Source organism: Equus przewalskii, chromosome 14 (genome assembly GCF_037783145.1).
Source record: "Equus przewalskii isolate Varuska chromosome 14, EquPr2, whole genome shotgun sequence".
Classification (NCBI taxonomy): Eukaryota; Metazoa; Chordata; class Mammalia; order Perissodactyla; family Equidae; genus Equus; species Equus przewalskii.
The window spans coordinates 4,577,851-4,600,892 of NC_091844.1; the positions used below are offsets into that span (position 1 = coordinate 4,577,851).

Genomic DNA, 23,042 nt, shown 5'->3' on the forward strand with positions numbered 1-23,042 from the left:
CATCAAACAAGAGTCAAGACCCGAATTGAAATGAGTTCCTACTTTTCTTGCTTAAAATATAAGATGGCTTTCTCTAGTGCCCTCCTGTCTTCACCACCTGCCCCCTCCTGTCTCAGCAGCCCCCTCCTCCAGCAGTCTCATTATACCGCCCACTCTTACCGCGGCAGTTCCTGCTTCTGTAGCGTGTCTCATGATAGTCCCTCTGTAAGAAGGTCCATCGCCTCCTCCCCCACCCAGGTATCATTTCTTTGTGGGGCCTTTCCTGGCCATTCCAGAGAAAATTAACATTTTCCTCTTCTACCTTCCCTTTAGCACTTCATTCATTAAATCATGAAATTACTGAGGACCAGACATGAGGCACCTAGTGAAGGAATAAGGGAAATCAGCTCCCTGACTCAAGGAGTTTCATTCTGGTGGGAAAACAAATACCCACAACAGTCTCTTTAAAATTGTAGCATTTCCATACCGTTCTGAAGCCAATTTATGTATCTGTTCTTCTGATGATTATGACTTCCTCAAGGCTGTGCATGACACCTGATTTATACCTGGATGCCCCACTAGAAACGCATACTCCCCATATCACAGAATCAAAGGGAAGATGGAGCAAACCAGCATTCCTCTTCCAGTCCCGGTCGCCTGGTGCTAACTAGCAGTATTCCCTGTCTCTCCTCATCCGGTGGTGTTTTCCTCTGTTAACAGGACTCGGCGGCACCAAGTACATCTCCTTTGAGGAGCGGCAGTGGCACAATGACTGCTTCAACTGCAAGAAGTGCTCCCTGTCCCTGGTGGGCCGAGGCTTCCTCACAGAGAGGGACGACATCCTGTGCCCCGACTGCGGGAAAGACATCTGAGTCAGCACACACGCGCTTGCCACACACACAGGTTTAGAGATTTTCTTTCTCGACCCGGCAGTAGTGTGCTCTGGTTTCCAGCAGCCGTGGCGAGACTTTGCTCTTGCGCTCCTCAGTGCTCCTCACGTTTGTCGAGGCCCTTTAATCCTCTGTGTTAGTTCATTCCCAGGGAGGGAGAAAGCCCTGCGTAAACCTTAGGTGGGAAGATGGTTTTGAATTTTCGTAATCAAGCAAGGCAAATCCAAGTGTAAAAATCCTTTTGAATATCTTTATAAACGTATCTTTCTTTCACCATGTATTTAATTTTTAAGTGCAATTAACATGTCACGAACTTGAAAGTTTTCCAAACTACATAAGATAGTGAAGAGTTGATATTTACAACTGTGTAACTTCCTGTCACGTAAGGCCTCAAGCAAAATTATATGGCTTTATAACAATAAAGTTTATAACAATAAAGTTATCCAGAACAAAATCTTTTGCCAGGCACAGTGTGTGAAATAATGATTACACATTAAGGTTCTAAGTATAAACAACACTTTACTGCGTGTTTGCTGATCACTGGGTGAAGTGCAAGTTCTGATGGGCTGCGTCAGTGTCACTGAAATTGCATCGCACCTTTTATTTAAAAGAAAGCCTTCATTCAGCACCCCAACCTCTTCCTTGCTACATTCTCTTTGTTCCCCTCTCCCAAACTCTGTTTCTCTTGGAATTTAATGCTCTGCCTTTGATGCAGTAACATAAGCTCCAGAATAGGAGCTAATGACAGTGAAGGCAGTGTTGGGGTCACTTTTCTTGACAGAGCTGTTTTCCCATTGTCATGGATCCATATCTTCCACTGACCTGCCTTCTCTTCCATAAAGTGAAGGATTACAAAAGGACACTAGCACCTCGAGGCCAGAGATGACATCTTGTTCATCTGTATATTCTTAACACCGAGCAATTTAGGGCATACTGGAAGCCTTCAGTAAGTGTTTCTGAAAAGATAAGAAAGACAGTAAAAGACAGACAGACAGACGGAATCACTGCTATACAGATAGCACCCTGAGCCCCTCGTGTAGCAGTAGCCTGTAAAATCATCTTTGAAAGCACAGTATATAGTCGGAAAGCACTGAGCCAATTTATGAGACAGGGCATTGCGTATTTCTCTTTTTAGAATGGTAACAAGTGACTTTTTGTCCTTAGTTTTCTAAGACAATGCAATGTGATAAAATGATATGCCGTGCAACAGAAAAATCTGGTGGAAATCAAGTCCCATCTATGCTGAGCAGAGTGAAGTCAGTTTCTTAATCTGAGTGCTGGTCACTGTGAGAAGTGTTTGATAATGTCTGAGACAGGCCTTCTGGGTTTGTCGTTAGCTTGAGGCTTTGCTTAAAAGAGTAACTAACTCCACCTTGTTAGTTGTTCTGCCATCTTCCACTTCATATGTAACATAAAAGTAAAAGCATTCTTGCAAATATGCTTTTTTTTAAAATGGCAAAATTCCTCCTCCCCCCCAAAAAAGTAAAAGCTTTCTAAATTTCATTATGGAACATCCTGCCTGTTCCTCGCTAAAATCACAGACACACGAGTCATATCCAACCTTCAACTAATGGTAAGGGGGAGTGCCACTTCCAGTACGTAGCTCCTATTGGACTAATCTTCCCTCAAATAACAACCATTCTGCACAAAATATTTTTTAAAAGTTTTCGAAACACTGGAGCATGACCCAAAGCTGGAAGACTTTGGAGGGGAGTGGATGCTTGAAGAGAACAGCAATGAGTAGGTTTCTCATTTTTTATGGCTTTTGTCCCAGGGCAGCCCCAACAGGGTAGCTAAAACCCTATTAGAAAACCTGCAGTCTTACTGGCTTGAAGAACCAGAGGCCAGAGTTTGGGATAAACAGCCTCTGGAAAGTAAGAGGGAAAACTCTAGAAAAGAGGGCCCCAAGTTCTTGGTATGAAAGCTCTGCAAATCCCTGGCTGACAACTGAACCACGCATGTGTAGACCAGACTCCAAGCAGGCCAGCCAAGGCTCCAAGAACTGACTAGGTGGGACTTTGGAATGGTGGTGTACAGAGCTCAGCTGACCCTCTTCCCAGTGAAACAACCATTTAAATGGGAAAACTATATATATAAACCGAATAACAAAGTCTCTGAAAATTTCCCTAAAAGCATACAGCAAATAGAGAACCATTTGTTCAGGAAAATCTACATATTAATAAGCAAACTGAGAGCCTGCGGCATTTGAGCCACAGCCCTATCCCAGCCCACTCCCACACCTCAGCTTCACGTGACAGCAGCTCTGCTCCAGGCTATCTGCTCTGGGTGAGTGCAGTCAGGAAGGGACGGGCTCCTACTGTATGTAGGGCCCTGCCCCAGATAGGACAGGCTGAGCATCCCGGGGTTCCAATGGCCCCTGTTCCGGCCTGCTCATAAGGGTAGAGGTTCCAATGGGAGGGGCAACCTGAGAAGATCAGGGGCTACCATCCTCCCCTCCCAGCACCTACTCTTAAGAAGGCGTGCTACTCTAGGGGAAGCAGGACACTTCCAGCTCCCAGGGGAGAGGCACGCTCTGTGCACTGGTAGCTCAGCAGCTCTGCCTGAGGGGACTGACTTTGGTACCAAGAATGGAGAAATCTGTGTCTAAAGGGATTGTCAAAAACAATAGAGATCTTGGTGGCAAGCAAGTAAGAGGGGACTGGTAGCTCCATGATACTAGCAACAAAAAGCAAAATGGCACATCAGCCAGAAGTTTAATAGAGAGACCCAGGGAAAGAGACAGCTAAGAGGAGCACTCCTGGGGTCCCACTTACCCCTGGGGGTCCATAAGACTGGGCATGGAATGGGTTGCACCGACTCAGGAGCAATCAGAGTGGGATGTGGGGAAGACTTGAAATCATTCTTCAAGCCATACACAGATCATCAGCAAAGAGCAGAAGTCTTATTAGCTGAAAGGGCTCAAGCAGAACCTCTGACCAAACACTGGCTGAACATACAGTATAACCACGTTCAAAGAACTAAAGAAAACCATGTTTAAAGAATTAAAGGAACATGTGTGATAAAAATTACTCATCACGTAGAGAATACCGCTAAAGACATGAACATTATAAAAAAGAATCAAGAGGAAGATGGGCACGGATGTTAGCTCAGGGCCAGTCTTCCTCAGCAAAAAGGATTGGCAGCAGATGTTAGCTCAGGGCTAATCTTCCTCAAAAAAAAAAAAAGGAAGAATCAAATGGAAATTCTGGAGTCAAAAAGTATTAATAACCAAAATGAACAATTCACTCGAGGGGCTCAACAGTAGAGCTGAGTTGGGAGAAAAAAAAAATAAGTGAACTTGAAGATAGATCAATGGAGATTATGAAATTTGAAAAACAGAGAAAAAAAGAATGAGGAAAAATGAACAGAGCCTCAGAGAAATGTAAGACACCATTAAGTGCACAAACGTATGCGTGATGGGAGTGCCAGGAGAGGAGAGAGAAAAGGAACAGAAGAAGTATTTGAAGAATTAATGGGCTGAAAACTTCCCCAAATTTGATGAAAGACATTAATCTAAAAACACACATCCAATAAAGTCAACAAACTCAAAGTAGGAAAAATGCAAAGAGATCCATACCCAAACACATCACAGTCAAGTGCTGAAAGCCAAGGAAAGGGAGGAGTCTTGAAAGCAGTGCACTGCGATGTGAGGGGCGCACTCGCCTCAGGAGAGTCTGTCGTTTGAGGCCAACCACACACAAAACTCTACCCCGGCTCTACCCATCTGCTCGGTCAGCTGGGAATCACTCTATTGAACGATATTTCTGAGTGGCTTCAAAATAATACAGTTCTATGATAATCCTTTTTATTAAGCAAGTCTTGTTATTAAATTGTGAAAAAAACAAATAAAAGTGTATAAAATGAATGTTAGCATGTAAAACTAAACTGTGGAGGTGGAAGTCGGGATAGTGAATACCTCTCTGCCTGGGAAGGGACATGAGGAAACCTCCTGGGATGCTGGAAATGTTGTATATTATGGTCGGCAAACTATGGCCCATGGGCTAAATCCTGCCCACTGCCTGTTTTCTTTAAAAAGTTTTATTGGAACACAGCCACACCCTTTCATTTACACACTGTATGGCACACAGGCCTAAGATTCTTACTATCTGGCTCTTTATAGACAGTTTGCCAACTCGTGATCTATATTTTGATCTGGGTAGGGGTTACATATTTAAATATATATAAATTCACTGAGCTGTATAAGATTTTTTAAACTTCACAGTATTTTATGATACCTCAATAAAAATAAATTAAAAATACATGTTATACTTTTTACAGTTTCCTGTACTGGACAGTTATTTTAAAGCTTGTCTTTTTCTTTAAACACAGCAAGCAAACTTGCTTGATCTTTACCTGATTTTTCTAACACGCGAACACTTTGGGCATCAGTCTCCACCGCCTGCTTTCCTGCTGCATCTCATGCTTGGTACTCATGCTTCGCATGCTTCCTTGCAGGCTTGGGTAATTTTGACTTGTGCTAGTCGCTGCCTTTAAAACATGATCAGTGGGTGTTTCCTGAGGCTTAGAATGAGCGCATCTTCCTGCAAGGTGAGTCCCGTTGTCTGTGGCGCGCTGGGAGTACCACCAGACTGGAACTACCTCCCAGTCACTGCCTGCGTTTCTCTCACCATCCCGGCGAAGTAAATTTTGACCACAAATCTGCACGAGGGCCTGCTTGCTTGCTTCCTGCCTCCACCGCCCTTGTCTCTTCTTCCTTTCCCTTTCCTGTTCTTCCTTCCTATCTTCCTTTTCTTTCTTCTCTTCCCTCCTTCCCTCAGCAGGGCAGGTTTACTTCTAACTCACCTTTACCCTGTGGGCCTCTCTTTGGGCTCGCAGCTGTTAGGGCTCCTATCTTGGGGGCTCTGGGCTTTGACTTCTCTCTCCTTTACATCAGTCACATGAACCACAGCTCAGTTTCCATTCCATTTAGCATCAAACTAAATGGTCTACTTCTCCAAGATCTTGTGTTTTCTTAGATTTTTGCCTGTCAGCTCTCCAATGCTTTTAAGGATGTTTTTCTTAAACGTTTTTTTCCAGCAGAATTGTTCCTTACATTTAAGAAGTCAGAGTGAACTTTTTTCTCTAATTTTGAGCGTAAGCAAACCTAACTATAAACATTGCATTAGTTAATTCCTCTTTGTGACATTCTACAATGTTGAGACTTACAGTGATTTTGTCTTCAGATGTTCCTTGACTTACGATGGGGTTATGTCCTGATAAACCCATCATAAGTTGAAAATATCATAAATCAAAAATGCATTTAATACACCTAACCTACTGAACATTGTAGCTTAGCCCAGCCTACCTTAAATGTGCTCAGAGCACTTACATTAGCCTAGAGTTGGGCAAAATCACCTACACAAAGCCTATTTTATAATACACTGTTGCGTATCTCATGTAATTTATTGAATACTGGACTGAAAGTGACAAACAGAATGATTCTCTGGGTACAGAATGGTTGGAAGTGTATTGGTTGCTCATCCTCGTGATTGTGTGACTGACTGGGAGCTGTGGCTTGCTGCTGCTGCCCAGCATCATGAGAGAGGATCGCACCACACATTGCTAGCCTGGGAAAAGATCAAAATTCCAAATTCAAAGTACAGTTTCTACTGAATGCAGATTGCGTTCACACCATCATAAAGTCGGGAAATCATAAGTTGAACCGTTGTGAGTCAGGGACCATCTGTATTTCAGTTTCTTAAGCTTTGATTTAAATGCATAACTATTTTGTAGAATAAATTATCTATTTAGGGGCTAGCCTGATGGCATAATAGTTAAGTTCACGCACTCTGCTTCAGCGGCCCAGGCTTTGCAGGTTTGGATCCTAGGTATGGACCTAGCACCACTTGTCAAGCTGCGCTGCAGTGGCACCCTACATAAAATAGAGCAAGATGGGCACAGATGTTAGCTCAGCTACAATCTTCCTCAAGCAAAAAGAGGAAGACTGGCAACAGATGTTAACTCAGGGCCAATCTTCCTCACTAAAAAAAAATACACATATATATTTAAACTTTGCAGTAATATTTAATACTGAGGACATTGTAAAATTCTTAATAAACTAGTGTACCTTCAACCAAAACCATGAGAATCCAGTCACTGAAGTAACCGGAAGCAGTTTCCCTTAAGAGGCAGTCACCTTGCATAGCCCTTGAACACAGCAAGCAGCTCAGTAAATGTACCTGCTGGGATGCGATGACCCCTGAACTAGCTGACTACTACTGTCTCAATATTTTTCTTAGTGACAGCTTAATCTCTGGAAAAACTTTAAGGGAATGTCTGCAAAAGACCTCAGTGCTGTTGGTGGAGCAGACCTTAGACACTAGCAGAGAAATCCTTGTCATCGACATAGGAGAAGCCAGGGTATATTTAGAACACATCACTGACTTTCTACAAATGGACACAATCCAATCTGTAGGCAGAGGGCTGCCCTCAAGTCATAAATCAGCCTAATAAACCCTAATTCCCTTTGAAAAAAAAATTTAAAACATTAGCTATAGTAAAGCAGAATAAATGCAGTATTAATTTGGGTATCAATTAATCGTATTACTTTAGAAACTTAAAATACATAAAGTATAAAATCAATTCTCAGTCATCTTTAGTGATGCTCCCTCAGACTTCAGGGCACCTCTCATTTTCTGCCTGGCTATTAAATGACAGACTAAGGGGTCTCAGGGATAAGTATAAGGTAGAAATACAGAGAAATAAGATCTAGAAGAAACTTAAGATCAGTGTGGAATCCACCTGCTTGACAGAGGAGGAAACAGAAGCCCAGAAAGAATAAAGCTCACTTTATTAGAGGCCAACACACTAGAAGCGAGGTCTCCTGAGTCCTAGCCCGTTGTCCTTCCTGAGGGAGATCTGACAGCAGTGCAAAACCAAGTGCTACAAAGTTTTATAGTACTTACATCTCTTCTCTCCATGAGCCAAGTTGACAGTCCTTATGAATAGCTGCTATTCTAAAAGTTGGCACCCTCACACACTATTCCCAGGGTGGAGGGGTTCCATCTCTGGGTTAATAGAGAAGAACAAGAGATCTAGGTTTTAGTCACTCTTCTGCCACCAAATCACTGCATGCCTTTAGAGAAGTCACGTTCTCTCTGGGCATCAGTTTCCTCTTCTGTAAAATCAGAGTGCTGGATTAGAGTGTGCTTACAGTCTGAATAACCTCTACTGGGAAAGAATGAGAAAAATCCATCATTTGACTGCTTGATAAGGTTAAGGGAGAACATTAAATCTAAAATAAAACAAACATTATTTTCTTATAGGTAGAGATGATTATGGAGGAAACACCACTTCTGAATACATGAGTTTTTCTGAAACACTGAAAAGGAAAGGTCTGGGCGATGCACAGGCCAATGTGTCCATGAACTAGTAAACTGACCTTTCTAAGGGTGCCAGAAGGAATATAGAGAGATTAACAAATAAGTCTCCATTACAAAAATAAGAGCAGGGTAATGTCATCCCCAGACACCTATTAGCAGTTAAATAATTAGAAGCATATGAATTTAAAAATCTCCCAGGTTCTGAGGGGATCTTCTAAAAGAAAAACCCATTCTCTGTTTTTGGTTGGTTTCCTCAGGCATCAAGGAATTAAAAACATAACTAGTAAACTATGTAGTGCACAGGATACTGTGACTTTAATTATTAAAAGTTCTTCAGATTCTGGGGCTGGCCCCGTGGCCGAGTGGTTGGGTTCGTGCGCTCCGCTGCAGGCGGCCCAGTGTTTCGTTGGTTCGAATCCTGGGCGCGGACATGACACTGCTCATCAGGCCACGCTGAGGCAGCGTCCCACATGCCACAACTAGAAGGACCCACAACAAAGAATATACAACTATGCACCGGGGGGCTTTGGGGAGAAAAAGGAAAAAATAAAATCTTTAAAAAAAAAAAGTTCTTCAGATTCCTTCTCAAATGATTTGAATGTTTAGACTTAATCGATTGGGATTGATAAAAGGATACAGCCCCTTGAGGGCAGGGACCGTGTCTTATTCTTCCAACTCCTTATTTAAGATGTGAAAGACAGTAAACACCTGTTGAATGAATGTTTGTCCAGGGAATTTGTTTGGTTTACTTGATTAAGAAAATAGAGAAAAACAGGGGCTGGCCCCATGGCCAAGTGGTTAAGTTCACACACTCCGCTGCAGGCGGCCCAGTGTTTTGTTGGTCCGAATCCTGGGTGCGGACATGGCACTGCTCATCAAACCACGCTGAGGCAGCATCCCACATACCACAACTAGAAGGACCCACAACGAAGACTATACAACTATGTACCAGGGGGCTTTGGGGAGAAAAAGGAAAAAATAAAATCTTTAAAAAGAAAAAAAAGAAAATAGAGAAAAACAGACATTCTCTTTTTCATTAAAATGATAAAACTCCACATTTTTTAAGTGATATGACTTAAGTAAAACTGGAAATGAGTGGAGTCCATAAGAATAAAAGCATAAGGAACTGTACATAATCACTGTGCTCTGATAAAGTTGTTTCCCACATCAGTACAGGTAACAATTCTGCCACTGCTACACCTGTATACTGAAACTGAACAATTGAGTAAATGGATGGTGGATGGTGGGAGACAGGTGTCTCACTATTGGGGTGGGAAGTACAGACAAGCAAGCAAGGGAAGTCTAGAATGATCCATATGGTAATGGATTAGAATTGGAAACATCAGTATGAACTCATGTTTAGCTTCCTAAAGATAGTTACATACAGAAATATTTATGTGTAAATACAGTGGTTAGTATAGAACATACATTATCTCCGTGCTCTGTCAGTTGCGAAGGCCTAAAAGCAATGACACCCCAGTAGCAATGAGCACATCTAGTGCCTAGATCTTGCTTTCTAACACCATTCTTCAATAAAAGGAACCAGGGCTCCTTGGAGAAATGGCTGAGTCGAGGACTGGGGCAGGAAATCCACAAGATGAACCTGGACCATCTTGTAGTGCCAGAAAGTAAGGAAGTGCTCAAAAGAAACCACAATGATGAGGTAAATCAAAGGGACACAGGAGCCCACTCAAAGAGTTTTCAATGGCCAAAGTTAGAACAATTGAGCAAAAAAAGCATTCGATTATAACTCAAAGTTTGAGAGTCCACACTGACACAAATTATTAAATAAATAAAATGGGGGAGAACAGACAAATCTACTGCACAGAATTCTAAATAATTTATGTAGCTACTTGGCCCGCAAGGTGCAGCGTAACTCCCTACTCCTTAAGTGACTTCTTTCCAAAGAGTACAGTATGAAGAGGAAGAATAATTAACTGTATGTTAACCTGACAAACAGTACCCCAGGTAACCAACATTCACCTCAAAAGTGTTGTCATGGTGATTGCACCCTTAATTTGTGAGGAAAGTGGCACTTTACCTGTGTGATCTTCCCCCCAAAACCCATGACCCCAGTCTACTCATGAGAAAAACATGGTGGACAATTCAAATTTGCGGACATTCTACCTAATACCTAACCACTATTCCTCAAAAATGTCAAGGTCATGAAAAGCTTAAGGCAAGTCTGCAAAACTGTCACAGCCAATTTGAGTCGAAGGAGGTAGGATAACTAAATGTAAGGTGGTATCCTGAATGGGATCCTGGGACAAAGGACATTAGGTAAAAACTAAGGAAATCTGAATAAAGTTATGGACTTTAGCTAACAATGTACCACTACTGATTTATTTCAATAAATGTCCCATACTAATGTATACTACTGATAGGCCAAACTGGATGTGTGGTATATGGAAATTCTACTACCTTGGCATTTTTCTATCAATCTAAAACTTCCCTAAAAGGTTTATTTTTTAAAATTTTAAAAGACTACACAGCAGGGCAGAATAGACATAACAGAAGGCTTGTTTTTATATTTATAAAAAATATCTCTCACTGGTATTTTATAATCCCCTAAGGTTTAATTATCAGTCAAAGAAATATAAATATTTTAGTTCAAATAGGCTAAAAGTACCAAAAAACTTGGATAATTTTACTAGAGAAAAAAATGTTTAGGGCTGTTATATATTTGTTCAGTCAGTCTATTTTCTGTCTTTTTGACTAAACTGAATGCTTTGTTCAGTCTGAACACAGCTAACAAACAGCTTCCAATTGCTCTTAGAATCAAACCCAAAGTCTACCAGGATCTACACAAGATCCTACACCCTCTGCTCCTGCCTACCTTCTCTGCTGTTTTCGTTGATCTGAGCCACATGAGTCTTTCTGTTCTAAACGCCTCATGGCTTTCGCTTTGCCCTTCTCTGGTATCTCAGTCTCCTAGTGTTGGATAGCAAACATCCCCAACACTAAGTGGCTTAACACAAGCCTCATTCTATTCACTCAGGATTCTGAGTCAGCTATTTGGGCTGGTGTCACCTGGGACACTCGGGCAGCTAGTCACCTGGTAGCTAGAGTGTGGATGGGTGACTAACAGTCACATGTCTGGCGGTTGGTGCTAGCTATTGGCTGGGACATGTTTTTCTAGCCGGCTGTTTCACATGGCTGCAACATGGGTCCAGGAGTGGGAGTAGAAGCTTTCATTTGAAACAAAGCAAATTACAAGACCAGTCCATATTTGAGCTGTGGGAAACAGACTCCACCTTGGATGGGAGGAGTAACAAAGAATATGTAGCCATTTAAAATCTACCACAAGCAGGATGCTTTTCCTGAAAACTTTCCATAACTATCTCCCCCATAATACAACCTCCTCAAAGAGGCCTTTCCCAACCACTATATTTGAAGTAGCGTCTCACCCTACCTACCCCATCCCTCATTACTTCATGACTCAGTTTGCTTTTCTTTCTGTCTTTACGATTATCCATTATTGCACTGAGCAGGAAATTAATTCACATCTTTATTTTTTCTGCCACAATAGGGAAGACAACCAAGTTTAATAATAACTGACAGAGTAGAGCACTTCAGTTAGTAAAAAGCACTTTAGCAAAAACAATCTAAACGGAAGTAAGATTTTTTTTTTCTGTCTCTTCTGTCTAGACAAAAAGTGAAGGATCTACTTTTTAAGTTCAAGGTAGAAAGTTACCCCAGGCTTTTCCAAGTTTAGTCATTTAGAGCTTCATTCAGTCTCCAACATTAAGATACCAGCTTAGAAATTAACTTTTGTAAAATCACCCCAAACACAAATAATCCCTCAACTGAATCTCTCGTTTGTCCCAGGTTGTTAAGAAAGCTTACAGGGCCTAAGGTTTGGAGGACTTCTGTTTCCCTCCCTCAAAGCATACTGGCAACCAATATGTCAGTCTCTATAGCGGCAGGATATCCCAAACCCCAGGCCACTTTAGCACCCACCACTAAACAGCAGGGGCCCCAAGATGTGGCTGGACTACTGGGAGCACACCTGATCCCAATCAACCCAAGTGCAGAAGGCTGTACTAGAAAGAATAACACTTTTAGATAGCGTTTGCTCAAATAAAAAGAAATCAAGTCATTACAGAGTATTTTTCCATTTTATTTTTTTATGAATGACAGACCTACTCAATAATTTTATTCAGTTTATTTAAATAAGGATAAGGCTACTTAAAAGACTTTTTACATAGAAAAATGTACATTACAAGGTTAAACTTTCTGTACTGAATTACAAAACCTGCACAAGCATTTAATAAAAGAGCACACTTAAAAACATTTTGACCATTTTGTAGCCTCTAAAAATTACTGAAGTTCCACAGTAGTAAATAGAGGAAGCTCTTACACACATATGATTTAATCTACTGGCAGTTTTACTTAATGTAAGTTTTAAAAAGGTCATTGCTATTGAATGAGTCTCTAGATCAGTTTTAGAATCATCAAAACTTAAGTCAACCAAAATATTATTTCAAATAATAATTAAAATTCTGGAGAATTTTAATACTAGCAAAAATATTATGGCCTCCAAGTAATAGTTGAACCAGCTTTCCAAAGTGCCTCGTAGCTGTCTGGCTAATAAAGCTATTTTGGTAAACTGTGCTGCCTCTACCGCCAGTGGGAAGCAAGGGAGTGCCCTGGTGCTGCAGGGTCTTGAGACTTCCCAGAATACATGCAGCAGCCTACGATCCCTCAAATGGAAGAGGATTAGGGTCAGCCTCTTCATCCCTCAGGGCCAAGCAGTTAGGACTTGCAAACCTAAGCCTGAAGCTTAGGATCTACAGAAAGGAGGAAGAAGAGTGGAAGCAAAGAAAGTAAAAATATGGCAAAGGAAGATAAGAAAAAGGAAAACAGGGAAACAAAGAGAGAGAGAGAAAAGAAGAAGTCCACCTGCCAATGGCAGAAAGTGGTAAAGTGCCTGTAACTACACCTCAGAAGCCACTCACTGACTCTAATGTCAATCATCTGCCTACCCCAATAATAAGAAAAGCTAGGCTTATCGGAATATAGAATCAAGAGCAACAATATTAACCCAGGTTAGTGAGTAAAGAGTATTCCAAAGTCGTTCGCCATTCAAATCCTGTCATTCTAACCTTTAAAGCACACCAAAACAACACTTCTGCTTCAGAGTTCAATCATTCAGCAGGCTTCATCATGTGAGGAAAGACATATCAGGACAAACTGTATGTATACACCTTGCGAAGGCACAGCACTCTAAGATGTTGCTATTATGTAATACACAGTACATGGTTTAGTGCTTCTCCACATTTCAAACTCAAAATAGCTCAATAATATGCTGCTATATGAGCACTGATTTTGAATGTTCATAATATAAACTTCAATTTGAAGCAACAATGTTACACAGTTCAGCTGTTATTACCAACCTACTCTGTAAGTTAAATATACAAATTAAAAATTAATTTTATTGAGTAACTAAAAATAAGTTTCCACTGACTTAAAACTGTCAAATGGCTAACTCTCTCTTAACTAAGAGAGAAATGCAGATAGAAGCAGAGGGGACAACTGAATATAAAATATAATTTGTCATTCTACCCTAAAAGCTGCACTTTTAAAATCTCCTTAATACACAATTATGTATAGGATCACAGTTGTCCTTCAACAGAAATATTACATATATCAGCCCTGCAGATAACTATATATTTAAAATCTACCATAACACTAACAATTTAGCAACACTTAGTGTGTATCAATTGTGTCTTATGAGTACAGATTTACAGTCTGGATAAAGGCAGAATGGCTAAAAACTAGAGTTAAAATTTTAGTACAGTACTTACCTGCAAGGCTGAATTAATTTTTTGTAAGGCTATTCAATAGCTGAACTAAAATGCTTATTCAAACAAATCAAAAGAAGAATGAGACTCCTCTAAAAGTAGTGAAAAAGCAAACCCCAATTTGAAGATCAATCATACAAGGGAAAAAGTATAAACTATCCTTTGCACTTGGTTAGAAATATATAGCAGAAAAGTGGACACTAGAACTAGAATATAAGGTGTACCCTATTTTCCCACTGACTTCCACTATACAAGTGGAATGAGAACACCACTTGAAGACAAACACAAACCCTTACTAAACACTTCTGTGTGCGTGTGACAGCTCTGTGGGAAGCTGTCCATACTGCACCAGCAGGTAGCCCCGTCCAGCTGGTACACCTCTCCTGTGCTGTCACTCTGTGCTGACTTCTCACTTCAGCATCTCCTCTCTGCCCACTCGAGGTCACACTGAGTTTTCCCCCGTCACTGCCATACTTCCTGGACTCTCTTAAGTTCTAGAATTCTATTCCACTCTTCCTAGTCTCTAAACTTCCTGCCATGAGGTACCACTTCTAACATGATTACTTCACCAGAAGATTTTACAGTTAGCTTCATTTTGAAAAGAGTAAGCTCCTAGGAGGGTGTGATACCTGAGCTCAGAGGGAGATCACAGACTGCTCATGAAAAGGGTAGGAGGGCTGCAGCAGGACAAGAACGTTCTCACGGGTGGACCAGGGGCGAGACTGGCCAGTCAACTCAGAATAAATTAATTCTGTCAGGACTTCAAGGAAAGGAGCAACAGCAAGCACTGATTTCCCTTTTGATTTATGGGAAGAAGCAATGCAAGCACTTAAAAAACAGCAATTTTATCCACATATTCTAATAGTTTATTGGCAGCACTACAAATATGCTTTTCTTGGTGAACCTGGAGGATGAGTTTGGCAGTTTTTATTAAAATATTTTGAGGAACTGTTATCTTTTGCTTGGGAAAAGAAATAAAAATTGGGAACTACTAAAGTATTTGAGTTTTAAAAAAATCTCAAATTCCCCCAAAGACTGAAATAGACTAATGAGGATAATTCCTAAAATTCATCAGATGCTTTGGACCAGACTTGCAGCTAATGATTTGACTAGAGTCAAGATAAATGACTTATACTAAGCCATTCGTTTAAAACAAATCCTTTCCTAATCAGAGCATGAAAGGCAAGAATTTTTTTAAAAAAGGAAGAGAGGAAAGGAGGAAAGGAAAGGAAAGACGAGACTATTTTTCTGAACCTAATTTTAAACCTCTTAAGAAAATTCTATAACAATCAGATCTCTGTAAATACTGTCAGTATATGTGAAAGTGTTTGAAAAACTACAGTTACAATTATATTTACATTTTTGGAAACTTTCCTTCACGGCCATGTAACATGTTGTATCTTCCTCTTCGCTTCTGGGGGCTTCAGGTTATTCTGAAAGACATGAAGACAAATCAGTTTATACTTGCAGAAATATCAGAGAATAACTGAAATGGACATTTTAAACCACCGAGGTGTACTACTAATATATGAATGGTAGATCATTGCTGCCATCTGGTGGGAAAAGATTTTAGGAGATGAGGGGAAAAAGCCAGCCTCCACTTCTAGCTGTGGTTCTCAAAGGTTTGCATATCAGAATCACTCAGGGCACTAACAAGCATGCCAAGCCTGGGCCTGATCCCAGAACCAATTAAACCAGAATCCAAGGAGGTGGTGGGGATGAGCCTCTGACTCTTGTTTGGGTTTTTTGGAAGTTCCTCCAGGTGATCCTAAGGCACACTTGATACCAAACCTCTTAATCTCAAATTCGTGTGCCCAATGCACAGCAAGCCAAACACTGAGACATGGGTGCTTGGAGACGGAGAAAGGCCCCATTCGAGTTTGCCAAGACAAGAAGCTGGAAGCATGGGTTCCCTCAAATCCACCTTAACAAGAACAAAAAGCAGGAGGAGTTTATAAAGCTAAGGGGCTTGGCAGGAGGAGCTTCAGAGAAACAAGGGGTCACTCCGATAAGCCCCTGGGCAATCTGCAATGGCTGCTGGGGGCCAGCCATCTGGTGATCACAATCTCCCCAAACGCATTCTTTCTTCTGCAAAAAAAACTCAAATATCCTCGAGACCTGAATCACCCCTCAAGTTAAACAAGAAAACAGCAAATTGACAAGATTCATCTGTGTCTGTGTCGGGAACAAGGGCAAAAGGCGATCATGTTCTTACTATCTCCAGTAACCCTCAGGAACGTGGCTCCACAGAGTTAAGAACCACCGACTGCTCCAGATCTGCTTCCTCCTTGCCTAGCCCATCTCCTCCCTCAACCTCACAATCTAAGATCTTAAAGCAAGAAAAGATTAAACAAACAAACAAACAAATCACACCTCACTGAAAGAGTAAAATTCCCTTGGGGAGAAAAATGCTTTTGAAGAAACTGACAAAAAAATCCTTGAGGCTCACTTCTTAGTGCAATATTTGAGGCCTGGATTATCCTTCCCACTCTTAGCTGACACGCTCCTCTTCCCCGCAAAGAAACTGTAATTGTACACTAGAACACAATACGGCAGGTTCCCCCAAGCTTCCTCTACCTGTCCAAAGACAAGAATATCCGAGGGGTACAGGAGGCAAGTGGTAAATCCTAAGATTCTCGTGTGGTTTTAAGGTAAGTGCAAAACAGACAGACATAAGGTCAAGTTCTAAAAGGCTACTTAATAAATGTGTGACCCTGGACAAATTACTTAACATTCTGAGCCTCACTAACAAAGGAATATTCCTTTTAGTTCTAATATAGTTAAAGGATCTAAATGAGAAAAATCTAGGAAAAGTGCCTAAGAGAGTCTCTCTTTTCACACATTTTAAGCAGAAATAAATTGAGTACATTTTAAAAAGCATGAGCTTATCATCATGGATTTTAAAATTCCAGGGTTCAAACACATGAGAAATGAGATGCAAAATTAAGACAGATCATTTAGGGGTTTAAGAGCAGCTTGGAGCACAGCCGACCCACCTCAGCTATGAGGCCAACTGCTCAGAAATTTCATTCACGTCTTTTATTAGCATGGAAACCACCCATTACTCACCACGGCCTCGGCTTCTTCCTTAGGAGCAGCTCGCTTTAATTTTACTGGAGTAGTTCCAACAGGGGACAAAGGTGGCGACTTCACAAGGCCTGAAGAACTTTTCCTATGCGTTAAGTCATGGTTCTGTTTAGTGTCATTATTATTGTGTTCCATTTTATTGTTCATAGGCAAATTGGAAGACAAAATTAGGGGTGAAACACTTGAAGAGGAATTTGATAATTTTCGAAAGGCATTACTGGTAAAGCTTGCCTGAGGGGGAGGCTTGAGTCGCTCATTATCTCCATTCTCTGTCTTTTTCACTTTTATGCTTGTACTTGTTGAACTTCCATCAAATACAATGAGGGGTCTTTTCCTTAACCCGTCTACAGTGCTACTCCTGAAATCAATGAGATGAATTCATGAAAAAGACCATCTGGAATGGCAAACCAGTTCACTGAAACTCAAAATTAAAATAAAAGTGACCAAAACCGGTTTACTGATAAGACTAATCTACTGTAGATAGGACTACTGGAAATGAAATTTTCTGTTCACCCTCAGTGAAATGATAATTTTCTAGTGCTTTAAAGTTAAAAATATTTATTGACAAGAAATGTAAAGTTACTTTTAATGTATACACAAGATATAGTTACTTTTTAAACATCAATCAACCAACCAAACTTAGAACTTAAAACAGGACTATCCAATAACTAAAAATTTTTTTTAATTTTTAAAAATTACCATCTTTTTGATAGGGTTATCTTTGACCGTGTACCAATTATCATTTAGAAAGGATGATAAACTATAAAACTATACTAAGACTACCATAATGGCAGTCTGCAAACAATGAGGCAGAACATTCTATTTCCATTCATTAAAGGTCTCTAAAGTCAAGGCATTTGCTAAACTAACTGTAGCTGTAACATTTGTATAATTTTAATTTTAAAATTTGGCAAGTCTTTCTATTTAGCTTCTGAGGACCTAATTTCCACTCATCATTGTAAAGATACACAAGAAAAGCATTCATTTATTCATTCTACCTCAAGTGAAACAACAGATTAGTTCACGAAAAAAACCCTTCTAATTAGGCGTGTCAAAAGAACTTGAGCAGCCAGTTATTAGGAAGAACACTTTTCAGCCTTGCTACCCAAAGTGTGGTCCAGGGACCAGCAGCATCAGTATCACCTTGGAAGCTTGTAGTACATGCAGAATCTGGGGCTTCAACCTGTACTGATTCACAACCTGCATTTTAACCGATTCTAGGTGACTGGCCAAATTCACCAATTCTTGGGTCACTTTGAACACCATTTGGTAGAAAATGAAAAATAAGCTCACTGTACACCCACTAGCACTGCACAAGGGCAAGAGAGGGACTGAGAGCAGGGCTCATCAGCTTATGGGCGTTCAACCTAAGGTTCAAGAGGCACGCTGAAATTTGAGAAGCACTGCACGTCACAACACTGCTCTGGAGCTCAGTTCCTCTACAGACAAAATAATAAGCGATGCAACAATTCCAGATGATCTCTTACATCCTTCCAGCTTTAATGCTCTAATTCAAGAGTCAAATTGTGATCTTTTAAAACACATCCAAAGACCCTTTCCAAAATGATATTGAGGGACTAGGAGGGACTGTCATAGGAAGTATAACAGTACTGAAAGGACAATGTGCTGGAACGTGCAGATCAAGCAGAAAACACTGCCTTCCTAAGAGTCAAGAAAAGCAAACTAAGATATGTACAGCATAGGTTTATGAAAGTTACCACTAATACACAGCCTGCACCAATATGTAACTGTGAAGCTAAAATGACACTCAACCTGAACTGAATGTGTTCCTGATCAAAGGTGAGACGGTACATGTATTTATTTTCCAAAAGACTATGAATATACATGTTGTATTCTTCAACTACTCTCATACTTGGGGAATAATCTCCCTATTAATCATGAGTTTTTCTTCATAACTAGAGACAAAACCAGTAATCAACTCAGAGCTAGTGTTCTCCTTTCACTCCATCTTCTCCCACTCTCTCTAGTACACTGCCTCCAACAGCAACTTAGAAACAGAAGGCTCTAAAAAGAAACTCAGTAATTAATCAATAGCATCCATTTCTGATAAAACAAGACACAGGAAAAGAAATAACTGGCTCACTTAGGGACCTTAGGACACTCTGCTCTCATTAACTTACCAACTACACTGATAAATCAAACGTAACTTTCTTTAAAAAGGAAATTCATTTGCTTGTGGTTTTATGAAAAATTTTCTGAAATTTAAAAATTTTTAATACTGTACCTGAAGCTACATGACAATCTCTTCATTTCTATATTATTCAAAGACCTTAGAGTCTTACTTGACTCCACTTTTTTCTCACAATTCAGCAAATCTTGTTGGCTTACCTCCAAAATACATCCAGAAGCCAACCACCTCTTCCCAAGTCCTCTACCTCAGTCACCACCATCTACTGCCTAGATTACAGCACACCCCCAACTGGTTTCCCTGTTCCCCTCCCCACACCTTAAGTCACTGCTCAGTACGGCAGCCACAGTGAGCCTGTTAAAATGCACATCACATGGTGTCATCGCTCTGCTCAAAATCCTCAATGGGTTCCCACCTCAGAGGAAAGCCAAAATCCTTACAATGACTTAACACAGCTGTATATGATCTGGTAAACAATCTCCCCACTCACCTCCAATAAACCTCTCTCCTCTACTCTCCACTCCAAGCCTCAAGGGCCTCTTTGCTATTCTTGGTATATCATGGGCACACTCCTGACCCAGGCTCTGGTATTCTGCCTAGAACGCTAACCTGCTCTCTACCTTCCACAGGTCTCTACCCAAATGTCATTTCTCAGTGAGGCTCTTCCTGGCCAGTTTACCTAAAATTGTAATCCTTCTCCCTGTTTTACTTTTCTCCTTAGCATTTATCACTGTGTGACATACCGTGTATTTCACTTAACTTATTATGTTTCTTCCAATTAAAATTTGAGCAGGGGATTTTGTCAGTCTTATTCACTGCTATAAGCTCAGGGCCTGTTGCTCAATAGTTATTGAGTAAATGTATTTCTTTTTTTTACTTAAGTTTACCTGGAGAAAAAAAGAAAAGCACAAGTGTTTAGTCACATGAGGTAAGATGAAAACCAGAACCACTGAAAAGTACCTTTTAGTCTCATTTTTTATCTCATGTTGTTCTCTTTTCTTTTCCATCATTTTCCCCCATCTATTCTTTGGCAAATCTCTCTGAGGCAATGGTATTGCATGCTGGACATAAAGATCAGTAAGATTGTCTTTGTTTATTCTCACGTCATTTTCAACAGGTATGTTCTTCTGTGGAAAAGGAAACAAAAATAATTTCAAAACAACATCCTTCATTTTAATAACTGACCACATACCTACCTAACAAGGGAAAATACTATTGCTTAAATAACAAATTACAAAACCGTTTATGCAATTATATACACGCTTAACAGTCCTAAACGGTACTGCAGGAAACAGTACCATAGATAGGTTAAGCGCTGCAAAAGTTAGGTTCAGCCTCATCTTAAAGACAATGGTCGAGGGGCTGGCCACGGAGGGGCCGAGTGGTTAAGTTGAGCGCGGCAGCCCAGGGTTTCTCGGGTTGGGATCCTGGGTGCGGACACAGCACTGCTCATCAAGCCATGCTGAGGCGGCATCCCACATGCCACAACTAGAAGGACCCACAACTAAAAACATAAACTATGTACCGGGGGGCTTTGGGAAGAAAAAGGAAAAAAAGAAAAACAAAACCTTTTTTTAAAAAAAAAGACAATGGTCGTTATGTCCTCAGTGTAACAAGCAATGTTGCCTGCAACTGCTCAGACAATGTACCAGACATGAAGACCATTTCTAGTAGCATCATCTTAATCTATGAAGCAAACTGAAAATGGGGTACTGCCTGGGAAACCAGACAAAAGAAAGCTAACAATGAGAACAATCAGTACATTCTGTCAAAAAGTTATCTAAAGAGTTACTATCAGGATCAGATTAATGGGCTGGAGATCTCACCCTGTATATTGTTTCCCGCGTTTCTCTACTGTGCTTCTTAAATTGAAGTTAACTACCAAGATTTCAAAAGGCCCTACAGATGGAGACTGCAGTCCCCTTACTGATAATAGTAGAAACAACCTGCCCTTCATGTTTTTACCAGTCCTTTCAAGTAGCTTCCGGTCACCGTCTAATCATCTCTATCTAAAAATCGCCTCATTCTCCCTCATTTTCCAATTTGTTCTCAACGTCATGGACAACATACAGCATAAGGCACGGGAGTCATTACGGATACAGTTTGGATTTAGGAAGGAAAATGAGAATGGAAATGAGATCAGGGCTCTTCAACTGCAATTCAGAAAGGCTTGGAAACATTTGGGTTTAGTAGAACTGACAGGACAAATTCAATTTCTGTCCTCTGATAAACTTATCCCAACTACTTTTTTCCTTCAAAATTTGAAAGCACAAATTTTACTTATTTTCTCTCTCACACTGGACCATCCTTTATTATCAATTTTCACCCTGTACTTACTCAGAGGTATGGAGAAACCCTGGGGATTCTCTTGGACAACACTCCCAGAGAATTCACAGGCATGTTAGAGAAAACACAGCTTCAAGGCAGTGGTTCTCAAAACGTGCTTCCTGGACAAGCAGCAAGAACTCGTGAAACACGCAGATTTTCAGGCCACATCCCAGACCTACTGAATCAGAAACTCGGGAGGGTCCCCAGCAGTGTTTTAACAAGCCCCGGGATGACTCTGATTTACCTGAAAAGTCTGAGAACCACCAAGTAAAAATCACTAAAATAAGCTACTTAGCAGGGGGGCTTGAGGAAATTAGAGAAAGGCACAGTACTGAGGTGAAAACAACAAAATATGCTACATAAAAGCCCAAGGAAACTTTCAGTAATTCTCTTTAAACGAAACACTTTTTTCGCCTACTGAGGCCACATCAGCTGAAAAAGAGGAAGCGCTACACGGAGAGCCAGGAGCCCTGAATTCTCTCCTGGCTGCACCATTTACCAACGGCGTGACCTTAAACAAGTCACTTCACCCCTCTGAGACTCAGTTTCCCCATCTGTAAACGAGGGGAGAGTGTGGAAAATGGGCCATTTCTCCGATGCGTCCTGGGCGTGCCAGGCCCTGCCGACTACCCCTCAGTCTGTTCTTCTACGAGTCCCTCGCTTCCGCCGGCCCCTCCTTACACACAGGCCGCGGGGGTCGCCCAGGACTCCTCTTTCCGAGCCAACAGAGACCCCAAAAGATGACTCCTACTCCCCAGGAATTCCTGATATTCCGAGGGCGTCTCTTTTCCGGACAGGGGCGTGGGGAGACCTGGTGGGCCTGTGTGGGCTCGAAGGGGCACAATCCGGGCGGGAGGAGCGACGGCGGCGGGTGTGTCCACCGCCACCGAGGATTACTTGGGACGCGCTTAGGTCCGGGCCCCTTTCCCGGCAGGCCCACCCGCCCCGGCGCGCCCGACCTGCTCCAGGGTGAGGAGAAGGAACTCTTGGGACAGCAGCTCCGGGTGCAGCAGCAGCTCCGAATCCGTACAGCTGCGACCGCCCACATCCCCCGCCATCGTCGTCGCCAGGAGACCCCTGGCCGGCTACCCACAAGCCTCCGCGGAGGAAGCGTCCCGGAAGTGACGTACAGGGCGGGGACTCAAGCGTGTCGTCATACTGGGTGCGCCGCGCGTCCAGCTCCGCCTTTCGCGGCGGTTAGGGTGCTGGGCTGGCTGTCGCTGGGGGTTGCCCCCTCCACCCCCCACCGCGAAAGAAAGGAAGGAGGCGTCTCCCGGAGAAACCATTGGCGTTCCAAGTCTCGCAGGCAGAAAGGAAAAGGCGAAGGTCGCGGAGCCGGCCACGATTGGTCGCGCTCCAGTGACATCCAGTGGCGGAGGCCAAAGGGAGCCCAGGGGCAGCCTCGCGGGCAAGAGGCGGGGAAGGCTAGACATTACCCTACGTATGGCCCTTGTCATATCTCAAATTATCTTGGTTTTCTAAA

The 23,042-nt window shown here is 41.7% G+C and overlaps 2 protein-coding genes across 10 annotated transcripts in view; one reads left to right on the top strand and one right to left on the bottom strand.

Moving 5' to 3' along the window:
• FHL2 (four and a half LIM domains 2) overlaps positions 1-1,323 on the top strand; it is a 69,045-nt gene extending 67,722 nt beyond the window's left edge. For all 4 annotated transcript variants that reach the window (XM_070573365.1, XM_070573367.1, XM_070573366.1 and 1 more), the window contains one exon: positions 700-1,323. In XM_070573365.1, coding sequence (XP_070429466.1) covers positions 700-851 — 152 coding nt within the window. In that variant the 3' untranslated portion in view covers positions 852-1,323. The remainder of the gene's footprint in view (positions 1-699) is intronic.
• On the bottom strand, positions 1,106-22,739 carry C14H2orf49 (chromosome 14 C2orf49 homolog). 6 transcript variants are annotated; one of them, XM_070573368.1, is made up of 6 exons: positions 22,519-22,682; positions 20,192-20,358; positions 17,314-17,440; positions 17,065-17,187; positions 15,354-15,428; positions 1,106-1,825 (listed from the first exon to the last, which is right to left on the bottom strand). In XM_070573368.1, exons 1-5 carry the CDS (start codon positions 22,615-22,617, stop codon positions 15,372-15,374), a joined length of 573 nt encoding a protein of 190 aa, XP_070429469.1. In that variant the 5' UTR covers positions 22,618-22,682; the 3' UTR covers positions 1,106-1,825; positions 15,354-15,371. The 6 variants fall into 6 exon arrangements, with proteins under 6 accessions (XP_070429469.1, XP_008506049.2, XP_008506050.2 ...); XM_070573369.1 differs by lacking the exon at positions 1,106-1,825 and adding an exon at positions 7,774-7,876; XM_008507827.2 differs by having other exon boundaries at positions 1,363-1,825; positions 17,065-17,440.
• Between the last annotated feature and the right edge of the window lie 303 nt (positions 22,740-23,042).

What these genes read in the sequence shown, in the direction of transcription:
- C14H2orf49 (XM_008507827.2), bottom strand. Translation starts at nt 22,617, where the DNA reads ATGGCGGGGGATGTGGGCGGTCGCAGCTGTACGGATTCGGAGCTGCTG. An exon ending in ATAAAAAATGAGACTAAAAG is followed by an intron (nt 17,441 to 20,191) that starts GTACTTTTCAGT and finishes CATTGATTTCAG; the next exon opens with GAGTAGCACTGTAGACGGGT. An exon ending in AGGAAGAAGCCGAGGCCGTG is followed by an intron (nt 15,429 to 17,064) that starts GTGAGTAATGGG and finishes CATGTCTTTCAG; the next exon opens with AATAACCTGAAGCCCCCAGA.